The 11821-nt window shown below is 45.3% G+C and overlaps 1 protein-coding gene across 2 annotated transcripts in view; it reads right to left on the bottom strand.

Annotated features, from left to right (window-relative positions):
* SLC25A13 (solute carrier family 25 member 13) overlaps positions 1-11821 on the bottom strand; it is a 125394-nt gene that overhangs the window by 48663 nt on the left and 64910 nt on the right. For both annotated transcript variants that reach the window (XM_073582087.1, XM_073582088.1), the window contains exons 8-11: positions 8595-8688; positions 8343-8427; positions 2150-2237; positions 1622-1780 (exon numbers count right to left, since the gene is read on the bottom strand). In XM_073582087.1, the coding sequence (XP_073438188.1) occupies positions 1622-1780; positions 2150-2237; positions 8343-8427; positions 8595-8688 (426 nt within the window). The remainder of the gene's footprint in view (positions 1-1621; positions 1781-2149; positions 2238-8342; positions 8428-8594; positions 8689-11821) is intronic.

The raw sequence follows: 11821 nt of genomic DNA, 5'->3' as shown, positions 1-11821 counted from the left end.
GCGGGGCGTCTGCGGATTTCACCCAGTGGCACCACCTTGTATTTTTATTTAGATTAGATCACCCCAATTAAAAGAGCTCATCGTATACTGGATCCATAGGTCACGTCCCTTTAATTAAAAAAAAAAAAGTGGTAACAGGGGACTCATAACAAGGATGAGACCTGTTGTGATGTAGTCATCAATTTATAGTGATCATTTTTTTTTTTGTTTAAGGGAGGGGGTGAGGGGTAAGCCATTAAAGGGATTTTCTCATTTCTTCAAGCGCACGGCCTCCAGGTTGCCGGTAAGTGCTGCGCTCCTCAAGACTGATAGTTCGGGCAGGCAGTTTGTTTGAGCCACTGGTCTGAACCATCTAATTATGAAGCATAAGAGGAATGCAGGGACACTGAACATGGCCGGATGGGGCAAAACTGTCAGCTTCAGAGGAGTGCTTACAAGCTGTATAGCATAGAGCTGGGAAGCACTGCACATCTGGCTTGGACTACCAGCCACTTGTTAGAGTGAAAGAGCAAGAAAGAGCGAGAGAAACAGCTAGCGTGCAAGAGAAAGAGCGAGCTTACAAGCGAACAAAAAAGTACAAAAGAAAAAAAAAAAAAAAAGAACGAGAAAAAAAAAAAAAAGAAAAAAAAGAAAGAAAGGTGCAGCGCTTGCAAGCTGTATAGCAGAGAGCTGTAAGCGCTGTGCTTGTTGCTTAAACTACCGGCCACCTCTATTAGACTATGTGCCCATGATCAGGATGTAGCCCCTATTAGGACGCAGCATACTTTCGCTGCATCCAAAATGCTGTGTTCTAATCTCGCAGGTAAATCCGCATTTGTGTTCCGTGAACCATGCGGATTTACCGCATCTAGTGAATGGCTATATGGGTGAGACTACGCAGCGCAGACTAGCATCACCACTGCAGTTGGTTAACACGCTGCGCCTTGTGAACTTGCCCCGGGGGCGAGTTTACGCAGCAACAAATAGAAGCAAAGTGTGCATGGGATTTATAGAAATCCCATCTATGGTGCTTGTAACAACCTAGAACGCAGCGTTTTTTACGCAGCACAGGTGAGCTGTGTGCAAAATGCTGCTATGGAAGATTGTGTGCACGTACCCTTAGAATTGATGTACCATAGGCATTTCATCAATTGTTTGCACATTTTGGTAAAATATTGGCAGAAATTCTTAGTTCAAACCCTCCATATATCGTAAATCACACACATTGGCCATCATCTTACCCTTGGAAAATAATTACTAGAGGAAATGGTGTCCTATAAGGGTTCTGCATGAACAGTTGGCTCAAGGGTTTGTACAAAGTTTAGACATTAAACCCAAATCCATTGGACAGATGATCGATTCCATTTTGCTGGGATTCCGGCCACTGGGAACCTCACTGATGTCGAAGCAGAGGTGAGCAGGGGTAACAGATGTTTGACCCCCAGTGCTCAGAAAGCTACAATTTTGGAACAAATCTTTTAAAAAAGGCCAACAATGGTGGCCAAGAACCAGTCTTCAATCCCTTCATGGCCACCTTGAGCACGGCAAGGCATGTAAAGAAAGAAAATACTGCTTCGTACGAGCAATGGCCGGTCAATACCGATCTATGAGAAGGATATGAAAAGTGGGGGCTTTGACTGACCTCTGTAAAGTCCAAAAAAGCCTTCGTACCGCAATACTTTCTTAAAACAGTCAAAACTGTTCTTGTACATGAGCTCCCCTACGAACGATCCAGTCGATCTCTGGTTCTGCATTCTTGTTTTCACCAGGTCGATGGGGTAGACAGCGGTGGCGCCAACGGCTTATTGGGGAGAAGATAAAAAAAAAAAAAGAATAATTCAGTGGTTACAAGATACAATTATGATAAGTGCACGTGTTTCATAAGACTTAATGAAGTTACATTAAACGCTCCTCCAAGACTTAATCAACGGAGAAGAACCGACTGTTTTAATAAACTTTATAAACTTGTTTCGGGACAAGTCATCGGTACAACCCCCAACCCTCCGACAGCCATGCAATACAATGGACGGTGCATATAATACTGACAGGGGCGGTGACCCGTGAAGCAAATCTACTGTGGGAATACACAGGGAGAGCATTGTGCGCCCAAAACAGGGGAGGCAGCGGGGCGATCATGGAGATAAGGCGGCTACAGTCAACCATGACTAACCTCCAGCGATTGAACCAAGAGCAAATCTGTACGCCGACTCGGCCACTTGGACAAGGACAGTACGAGACACTTCTCCTGAGCCTTGATGCTTGAAAGAAAAAGGACAACATAAGACACCTGCTATTAGGAGACAGAGACACAGCGGTGCACATATCAATTACCTGGGACTGCAGGCAAAAGCGCCAATAGATCAAGAGGGAAAAAAAAAAAAAAGAAAAAAAAGGTGTAGAAAGAAAGAAGAAAAAGAAAAGGAGGAAAAGGAAAAGGAGGAAAAAAAAAGGATAAAACAAGAAAAAAGGAGCAAGAAAAGAAAAAAAGAGAAAGAATGAAAGGAGAAAAAAAAGGAAAGAAAGAAAATGTGACAAAGTAAAAAAAAGGTAAAGAAAAAAGTAAAAATGTATGAGGGGTTAAGAAAAAAAAAAAAGGAAGTAAAACGTAAATTTAAAAAAGCACTTCGTAACAATATGAAAACTTTATACAACCTTAAAAAAAAACAAACAAACACAAATACCCCATGAGCACACTCCACATGTCATACTGTGCTGCAGTATAAAGGTTGCCATACATGTAAAACGTCAGCCAAACCCACCAATTCAGAGAGAAGTTCTTCTACTCTCCCCTGGACGCAAACATACGAAAGAGAGGGGGTGGGCATGATGCATTTTAAACATGCCCAATCCTTCTGCTCTTAACACACAAGCTGCAGGTGTCTGGCAGCATCTTCAGGTCCCCGTACACATAGGTCCAGCAGACAGAGGTATGGCCACCAACCGTCTCCAGTCTTCCCTATACATGTGCATGCTCGGCCGGGCACGCATGGGAAATAAAGGATTACACGCCCGGGCCTTCCCACCATACAGAAATTATCACTAAATTATAAAACTCATTTTTATACTTCAATTATCTCAGAGGCCGCAATCTTCGAACACTCCATCTTGTCCCAAGTTCGCCATCTCTGCTTCTGGTCATGGACTCCACATAGGGAAGAATTTTCTCTTGGTGTCAGCACAGTCTCAGCGCCAGGTGTCGAGGGGTCGGATCACTGTCTCATTTTAATACCCAAACCAGCCCCCCCACTTCAAGATCAATACATATAGAGAAGGGGGCTGGCTTAGCAAGATGGCCACATCACAAGAGCTCTGGAGATGCTCCACCACCGTCTGAACTGACAAATAGCGGTATTCTTATTTAACCATGCTCGTGCACGAGGATGAGGGTAAGGATAAGGTGCAGACCTAACATTTTGCTTATGCAAGATATTGGAGATTGCACCCTGGACCTGTCAAACTTCAACGTCCGCACTAACTCAGAAACATCCAGCAACATGCACAGGACGCACGATAACACAAGCACGATAGGCGGCGTACGTGGGACTAATGCGGAAGCTTAATTTATGGACATGTAAGGTTTGATTTCTTCACCTGTGTGGATTGTATTGGTGGTTACCAACATCTGGTGAGAATTTCATGCCAATAGCACCTTTGGAAATATATTTACTTAGAAAATTGCTGTATAACCTACACAGAGAGTGTAAGTCTACATTACTTCAGAGCTGCACTCACTATTCTGCTGGTGGAGTCACATTTATCCTGTAGTGATGTGAGCCTGGCCTAAGTCAAAATACATTTAAGCCAATTCCAGCTGCTAAGCCGCCATATTCGGAGATTTTCCCCAGACATCCGGCTTGTAAACGCCACATAACGGATCGTGCACCAAAAGCTGCGGTAACATTTGCTAAACAAAAGCGGTGTCACACTGAAGTGCAAGCTTTGGAAGCCGACACACCTGGAATGGCTCTTGTGCTTCTCTGCGCTTCTTTAAGCTGCCGCCTGTTGTACGAAGACATCCAGTCAGAAACCAGGATGTATAAAAAAGCATAATGAAGTAATAGCACTCCCCCCCAAACCGCGCAGCAAATCTTTAGGATGGAGGTCAGGATTGTAGCCCGCCTGCCAAAATGTAGCTTGCCCGAAACCTCTGTGGTCTCGAGCAGGCGTCTCAGCGCAGACTTGGCCTCTGCCGTCGTGGTTTTATCATAAAAAGGCGATTAGAAAAAAAAAAAATGATATAAAATGTATCTAAAATAAATATAAATAAATACAGATCTACGGCCTTAAATACAGGCAAAGGAATAAAGATCTGCGCAAGTGATAGGGGCGAGTACGGGGACGGGTACTAGATGGTCACGAGCTGTATTACCCAGCCATCGGATATTAGAGTATTGGGGGGTTTGGCTGATGAAAAAAGGGGTTGCCTAAACTATGCATAAATGACAACCAGTAGTTGAAGGGGGCTGGCTGATGTCTCACTTTATAGAAAAGCCAGCCCCCTTCACGGTCTGCCCACTGACCATGAGAGAAGGGGTCAGGCTTCGCTATTGAACAAAACTCAAGATAAAAAGCGGACGGCACCACTGTTACCGTATGACTTCAAATGATGTGCGGCATACAGAAGCCCAGCAGCTGGGAATCTCGGGTGCCAGACCTGGAAACAGTCAATCCTGGGAATCCATGCAAAGAGAAGAGGTCGCACTCATCGAGATGGAAGTTTCACTGATTTATTGACATATCATGTACATGTCAAGTCGGGGGATTGACATAAGGAGTGCAAAGAAGGCTGACAACGGCCGTTTCGCGCTGCTCGAGCGCTTCAACAGAGCAGATAACCAACCTCTGGTCACACCTCATACTCCCGACTGTGGAAGGCCGAGAATCGCAACTCATCCCATCATTTATGGAAGATGCTGCCGACTTGGCAACAGCTCTCTCCCGCGTCCCTCATACACAAGCGCTTCTATATTCTCTATTAGCTTCTAATTGACACCCATGGGGTCTCCTACCAAACGCTGAGCCCCAGGCGCCAAGCGGTCCATCTACCCGCCACATCCCAGACACCCATGGGATCCCCTGCAAACAGCCAAACACCGCGCACCAGAAGCCCGAGTAGTCCCCCACTGCGCCCCAGACACCTGTGGCAAGAGAACAAAGGAATTGGCTGATGAATGAGACTCCAATGGCTGCGCCCCTGACGTTCATGGGATCCCCTGCCAAACTGCTGCACCCAGAGAATAAAAATTTGTTGATGAAATGGCCCCAAACCGCCATGCCCCAGACACACCTGTAGGGTTCCCCACGCAGCCACACCCCGGATGCCCCGTGGGGTCCAACAACCGCTGTGCCCCAGACTCCTGTGGCTTCCCTTAATTGCCATGCCCCAGACACCCATGGGGTCCTCCAATCACTGTGCCCCAGACACAGTGGCAAGAGAACAAAATAATTGGCTGATGAAATGGCCCCAACTGCCGCGCCCCAGACGCCAGTGGGTCCCCCCAATCGCCGCATCTCAGATGCCCATGTGGTCCCCCAACCACCACTCCTCCCCAGACACCCGTGGCAAGAGAACAAAAGATTTGGCTGATGAAATGTCCCCACACCGTCACGTCTTAGAGGTCTGTGGGGTTCCCCCAGACACCTATGGGGCCACAAACTGCAGTGCCCCAGATGCCTGTGGGGTCCCCCAAACGGCTGTAGCAAGAGAACAAAAGAACGGTCTGGTGAAATGGCCCCCATGCACATTATAGGGACGGCTGCTACCGAACAAATTTTTGGGTTCGGACGACATCTTTAACGTGTGTAGCTCATTAAGGTTCTCAGCGCTGGAAGAGATGGAAGTATTCTTACCAGGGGTCTGTCTCTGATCAGCGGGGGCACAGATTTACAGAAGTGGTGCACTCCTGGAATACACTTTGTTTACCCCCATTTTAGTGTTTCTCTCTTTTTGTTAAAATTACCCCATATACTTTTTAGAGGTTGGCCAAAACTTCGGATTGGTCATCAATAACAGATTGATGGGGGCCCGACAACCCACCATCTACTTATGGAAGATACTGAGGGCAGGAAGGAACAGAGTGCGCAAATATAACCCCACAATATTTCAATATCAGATTTGTGGGGTCCAACACCCGACATCCCTACAAGTCAGCTGATGGAAGGCTGCACTACCCATGAAAGGCCACTACACAGAGTATGGTGCTGTGGAGTTCTGGCTCCGTACACTCTGTCCAACCACTGCGCTACCTGCAGACAGCTGCCTGTTGGGGGGGTGGCGAGTGTCAGAGCCCCACCAATCTGATAAGGCATAAAAATCCAAATTCTGAACGACCCCTTTAAAGGTCTCATCCAATAGTTGGTTAAAAAGACCTGATCTCTATAGGCATTACCACGTACTAGATGACCAGGTAACATGTCCCATAATCTGGCATGTACTATTCTCTTGTTGCATGCCAGGTTACCAGGATTTCGATTAGTGCGGTAAAACAAAAAAAACAAAAAAAAAAAAGTATTTTATGCTCTTTGGCAGATTAGTTGCTAGTTTATCAACTTTCCAGACAAAGGACATATCAAGCTGCGATGAGAGTTTTCAATAAAATAAAGATATATATATATATATATATATATATATATATATATATATATATATATAATAAAACTATTATAAATAAAATCAACATAAATATAAAGCTCTATAATAAAAAACTATACATAAAATATAAAAAAAAAATTAAATCAAATAAAAAAAAAAAAATTGACCAGAATATACGTAAAATAAAATCTAAAAATAAAATTCAATAAAAATATGTATAAAAGTAAAAAAAAAAAAAAAAAAATAAAATCAAAATGTATATGGTAAAAGATAAAATGAAGATAAATACAAAATATACAATAAAATGAATCAAATAAATAAAACTAAAATATAATTAACTATAAGATACTGTAATAAATCATGAAACAATGATAAAAGTTAAACATTACAAAACAGAAAAATCAAGTAAAAATAGGATAAGGCAATTACAAAATACTGTGATGCAACATAACTTTTCAAAGAAACATTTCCTGACAATACAACAAGATCTTCTATAATTTTCTTCATCAGGGGGAAAAGTGAAAAAAAAAAAAAAAATGATGATCTTCCTAGCTGCTATATGCGCCACTTATGAAAATGTTAAAAATACGGCCTGTGTCCCTTTAATGGGTATAATTAAAGTGATGTATGTATAATTGCCGTGCTTTCAAAATGAAAAGACGTGGCCCTTGAAGATAATTGCGCGCGGTGAGAAATGGCTTCCTAGGGAGCAGAGAGCCTTAAACACGGGCACGGAGGGGCTATAGAACAGACTAATGACATGAATGAAACATGTTCTCAAGCCTCAGCAAGGACGGAGTTAAACACAATCGGGGAGATCAAACACGGCCCGGAAAATACAGAAATGGGGGGGGGGACAGTGACCTAAAACTTGGATGTAAGGCAGGATTCGAGTCTTTCGGTAATTTTCCCCTCCTCGCCTTGTCCCATGTTGGGTCTTTTGGGCCACTCTGTAGATGACAGACATGAAAAAAAGGGGCCACAGCCTTTCAAATGGTGAATTACTGCAGTCGGCTTTTATTCGGAGATCTATAGGGAGCCGCGAACGAATCTAATGGGCCAATGTAACAGGGGGCATAAGGGAGGCCAACCCGACACCCCGGCCAGGGCGAGAGGTGGGCACCCACACAAAAGGGAGACTAATAGTAAGGAGATGTATCTTTTACATTTCTCATATTTGAAGCACAACCATTATTGCTGCAGAACAGCAAGTCCCAGCAAGTCCCAGAACCCCTTGGACCTAAAGACGGCAGTGAGGTTTGTTTGTTGCATCAACAATATGATGTCAAAATCTTAAAAATCCAACGTGGCTGGATATTTTTTTTGCAGGGATGTTGTGCATAAGGCCGGGTACTGCAATCCGCCCCCTAGTCAAATCAATAGCGGGTGGATGAGAGCACGATTCCGTGGATGGAACTGTATAGCTCCGCAACGGAGCTGTTTCAGCCGCCACACACAGTGGGAACAGCAGATCCGTGGTGTGCCGGGTTTATTTTCGCCCCCTCCATACTTTGATGACATATTCTAATCAATGTTAAAGTCCTGGACAAAACCTTTAAGGAGACTTGGACCTTTGTTTGTTTGATCGCCTCTAATATATACAGTATGAAGTTAAAATTAATGACATATGTAACCCAGAAACGGAAGACCACCGACAGCAGCATTTAAGGGGTTAAAAGCCGCAATCAGCGCTAGCTCCGGTTGCTGCTGCTATAAGCGAGTGCAGGCTTTATAAATAAGGAGTAAAGAGAAAGAGACCCGAAAGTTGTACCTGTCTCTGAGCTTCCGCCAGGTTGTACGGCAGCGCGCCCTCTTCTAAAGGAGCGATCCGTTCGATATCCGCCATCGTCATGCGTCTGGTAACAAAAACCGCGACACTGATTACTGAGCCGCGGATACAATGCACAGTATGTAATACACACACATGAGAGATTATAAATGTATATTTGGTAGGAGAAAAGCCACTAATTAAAGTTATTGTTTTCCTTCGGCTTATAAACCAATGCTACAGCGTCTTACTTACCCCCGCGACTCGTATAAATCTGCTAACTGGAACAATATGTCAACTTCCATGGGTGTAACCTGTCCAAATCTTTGAGCGGCCAACACAAACTCCTCTGTAAGAGACACAATAGAAACAAGAAAAAAAAGGATCAACTTTACAATAAAAAAAAGGCAAAAAAGGAATTCAATGTGGAATTAAACAGCAAATGTCCAGTGCAAAAACCCATCAGCTTCAAGGCTGTAAAAAAAAAAAAAAAGCACGGATCCATAGTTACATCAGGAGCTGCACTCTATTCTGCTCGTGCAGTCACTGTGTACATACAGTGGCATGTAAAGTTTGAGCACCCCTTGGTATTTCATAGTGTATATACACACACACACACACACACACACACACACACACACATATTTATCTTTCACATTTAAAAAAATTACAAAAAGGAGACTGGGCCAATGCAAAAGTTTGGGCGCCCTACTACATGGTTAGCACCTAGTACCACCCCCTTTTCAAAGTATCACAGCTTGTAAACGTTATGTGACTCCTGGGGCATTTTGCATTCTCTGCTATTTTGAGGTCTAGCCACAGATTTTCAATGATGTTCACATCAGGGGACTGTGAGGGCCATTGTAAAACCTTCAGCTAAGGCCTCTTTCACACTTCAGTTTTTTGTGTCAGTTAAAATCCGCCAAAAAGGCGGACAAGCAGATCCGTTTCTAACTGATGTGAACGGATGCCACAGGATCTGTTTTTTGACGGATCCGCAGAATGAGGAAATTTAAAGGAACCGCTGGCCGGGAAAAAGAGAAGAGAGAGATGGGGAAGAGAGAGAGAGACGGGGAAGAGAGAGAGAGAGAGAGAGAGACGGGGAAGAGAGAGAGAGAGAGAGAGAGACGGGGAAGAGAGAGAGAGAGAGAGAGACGGGGAAGAGAGAGAGAGAGAGAGAGACGGGGAAGAGAGAGAGAGAGAGAGAGACGGGGAAGAGAGAGAGAGAGAGAGAGACGGGGAAGAGAGAGAGAGAGAGAGAGACGGGGAAGAGAGAGAGAGAGAGAGAGACGGGGAAGAGAGAGAGAGAGACGGGGAAGAGAGAGAGAGAGACGGGGAAGAGAGAGAGAGAGACGGGGAAGAGAGAGAGAGAGACGGGGAAGAGAGAGAGAGAGACGGGGAAGAGAGAGAGAGAGACGGGGAAGAGAGAGAGAGAGACGGGGAAGAGAGAGAGAGAGACGGGGAAGAGAGAGAGAGAGACGGGGAAGAGAGAGAGAGAGACGGGGAAGAGAGAGAGAGAGACGGGGAAGAGAGAGAGAGAGACGGGGAAGAGAGAGAGAGAGACGGGGAAGAGAGAGAGAGAGACGGGGAAGAGAGAGAGAGAGACGGGGAAGAGAGAGAGAGAGACGGGGAAGAGAGAGAGAGAGACGGGGAAGAGAGAGAGAGAGACGGGGAAGAGAGAGAGAGAGACGGGGAAGAGAGAGAGAGAGACGGGGAAGAGAGAGAGAGAGACGGGGAAGAGAGAGAGAGAGACGGGGAAGAGAGAGAGAGAGACGGGGAAGAGAGAGAGAGAGACGGGGAAGAGAGAGAGAGAGACGGGGAAGAGAGAGAGAGAGACGGGGAAGAGAGAGAGAGAGACGGGGAAGAGAGAGAGAGAGACGGGGAAGAGAGAGAGAGACGGGGAAGAGAGAGAGAGACGGGGAAGAGAGAGAGAGACGGGGAAGAGAGAGAGAGACGGGGAAGAGAGAGAGAGACGGGGAAGAGAGAGAGAGACGGGGAAGAGAGAGAGAGACGGGGAAGAGAGAGAGAGACGGGGAAGAGAGAGAGAGACGGGGAAGAGAGAGAGAGACGGGGAAGAGAGAGAGAGACGGGGAAGAGAGAGAGAGACGGGGAAGAGAGAGAGAGACGGGGAAGAGAGAGAGAGACGGGGAAGAGAGAGAGAGACGGGGAAGAGAGAGAGAGACGGGGAAGAGAGAGAGAGACGGGGAAGAGAGAGAGAGACGGGGAAGAGAGAGAGAGACGGGGAAGAGAGAGAGAGACGGGGAAGAGAGAGAGAGACGGGGAAGAGAGAGAGAGAGACGGGGAAGAGAGAGAGAGACGGGGAAGAGAGAGAGAGACGGGGAAGAGAGAGAGAGACGGGGAAGAGAGAGAGAGAGACGGGGAAGAGAGAGAGAGAGACGGGGAAGAGAGAGAGAGACGGGGAAGAGAGAGAGAGACGGGGAAGAGAGAGAGAGACGGGGAAGAGAGAGAGAGACGGGGAAGAGAGAGAGAGACGGGGAAGAGAGAGAGAGACGGGGAAGAGAGAGAGAGACGGGGAAGAGAGAGAGAGACGGGGAAGAGAGAGAGAGACGGGGAAGAGAGAGAGAGACGGGGAAGAGAGAGAGAGACGGGGAAGAGAGAGAAAGAAAGAGAGAAAGAGATAAAGAAAGAGAAAGAAAGAGAGAAAGCGAGAAAAAAAGAGAGAAAGAGAGAAAGAAAGAGAAAGCGAGAAAAAAAGAAAGCGAGAAAAAAAGAAAGCGAGAAAAAAAGAAAGCGAGAAAAAAAGAAAGCGAGAAAAAAAGAAAGCGAGAAAAAAAGAAAGCGAGAAAAAAAGAAAGCGAGAAAAAAAGAAAGCGAGAAAAAAAGAAAGCGAGAAAAAAAGAAAGCGAGAAAAAAAGAAAGCGAGAAAAAAAGAAAGCGAGAAAAAAAGAAAGCGAGAAAAAAAGAAAGCGAGAAAAAAAGAAAGAAAGAGAAAGAAAGAAAGAAAGAGAGAAAGAGAAAGAAAGAGAAAGAAAGAGAAAGAAAGAGAAAGAGAAAGAATTTTTTTTCCTCCGGCAGAAAGGATTTCAGGGTTAATTTTCTCCCTGACTTCCTTTTGCGGATCCAACCACAAAAAAAAACGTTGCATGGTCCGTCCAGGCATGCCGGCGGATGAAAAAAATTTGGTGGATCCTCACAAAAACGGATCCAGCGGATGACAATCAGTCAAGATCCACCAGTAATGCAACTCAATGGGGAAAAAAACGGATCCGCAAAAAAAATTGCGGATCCGTTTTTTTCAAAACCTGGCGGATTTTGACTGATTGTCAAAAACGGAAGTGTGAAAGAGGCCTTACACCTTTTGAGGTCGTCTATTGTGGATTTTGACGTGCGTTTGGGATCATTATCCATTTGTAGAAGCCATCCTCTTTTCACCAACCTTCAGCTTTTTTAGAGATGTGTTATGTTTGCATCAGCAAGTTCTATTTTGGTCTCATCTGACCACATGTCCTTCTCCCATGCCT

Source organism: Dendrobates tinctorius, unplaced genomic scaffold (assembly GCF_039654945.1).
Source record: "Dendrobates tinctorius isolate UK_male_01 unplaced genomic scaffold, ASM3965494v1 ptg000070l, whole genome shotgun sequence".
NCBI lineage: Eukaryota > Metazoa > Chordata > Amphibia > Anura > Dendrobatidae > Dendrobates > Dendrobates tinctorius.
Note: the sequence above shows the minus strand (reverse complement) of the source record. Positions and strands in the feature narration are given on the sequence as shown.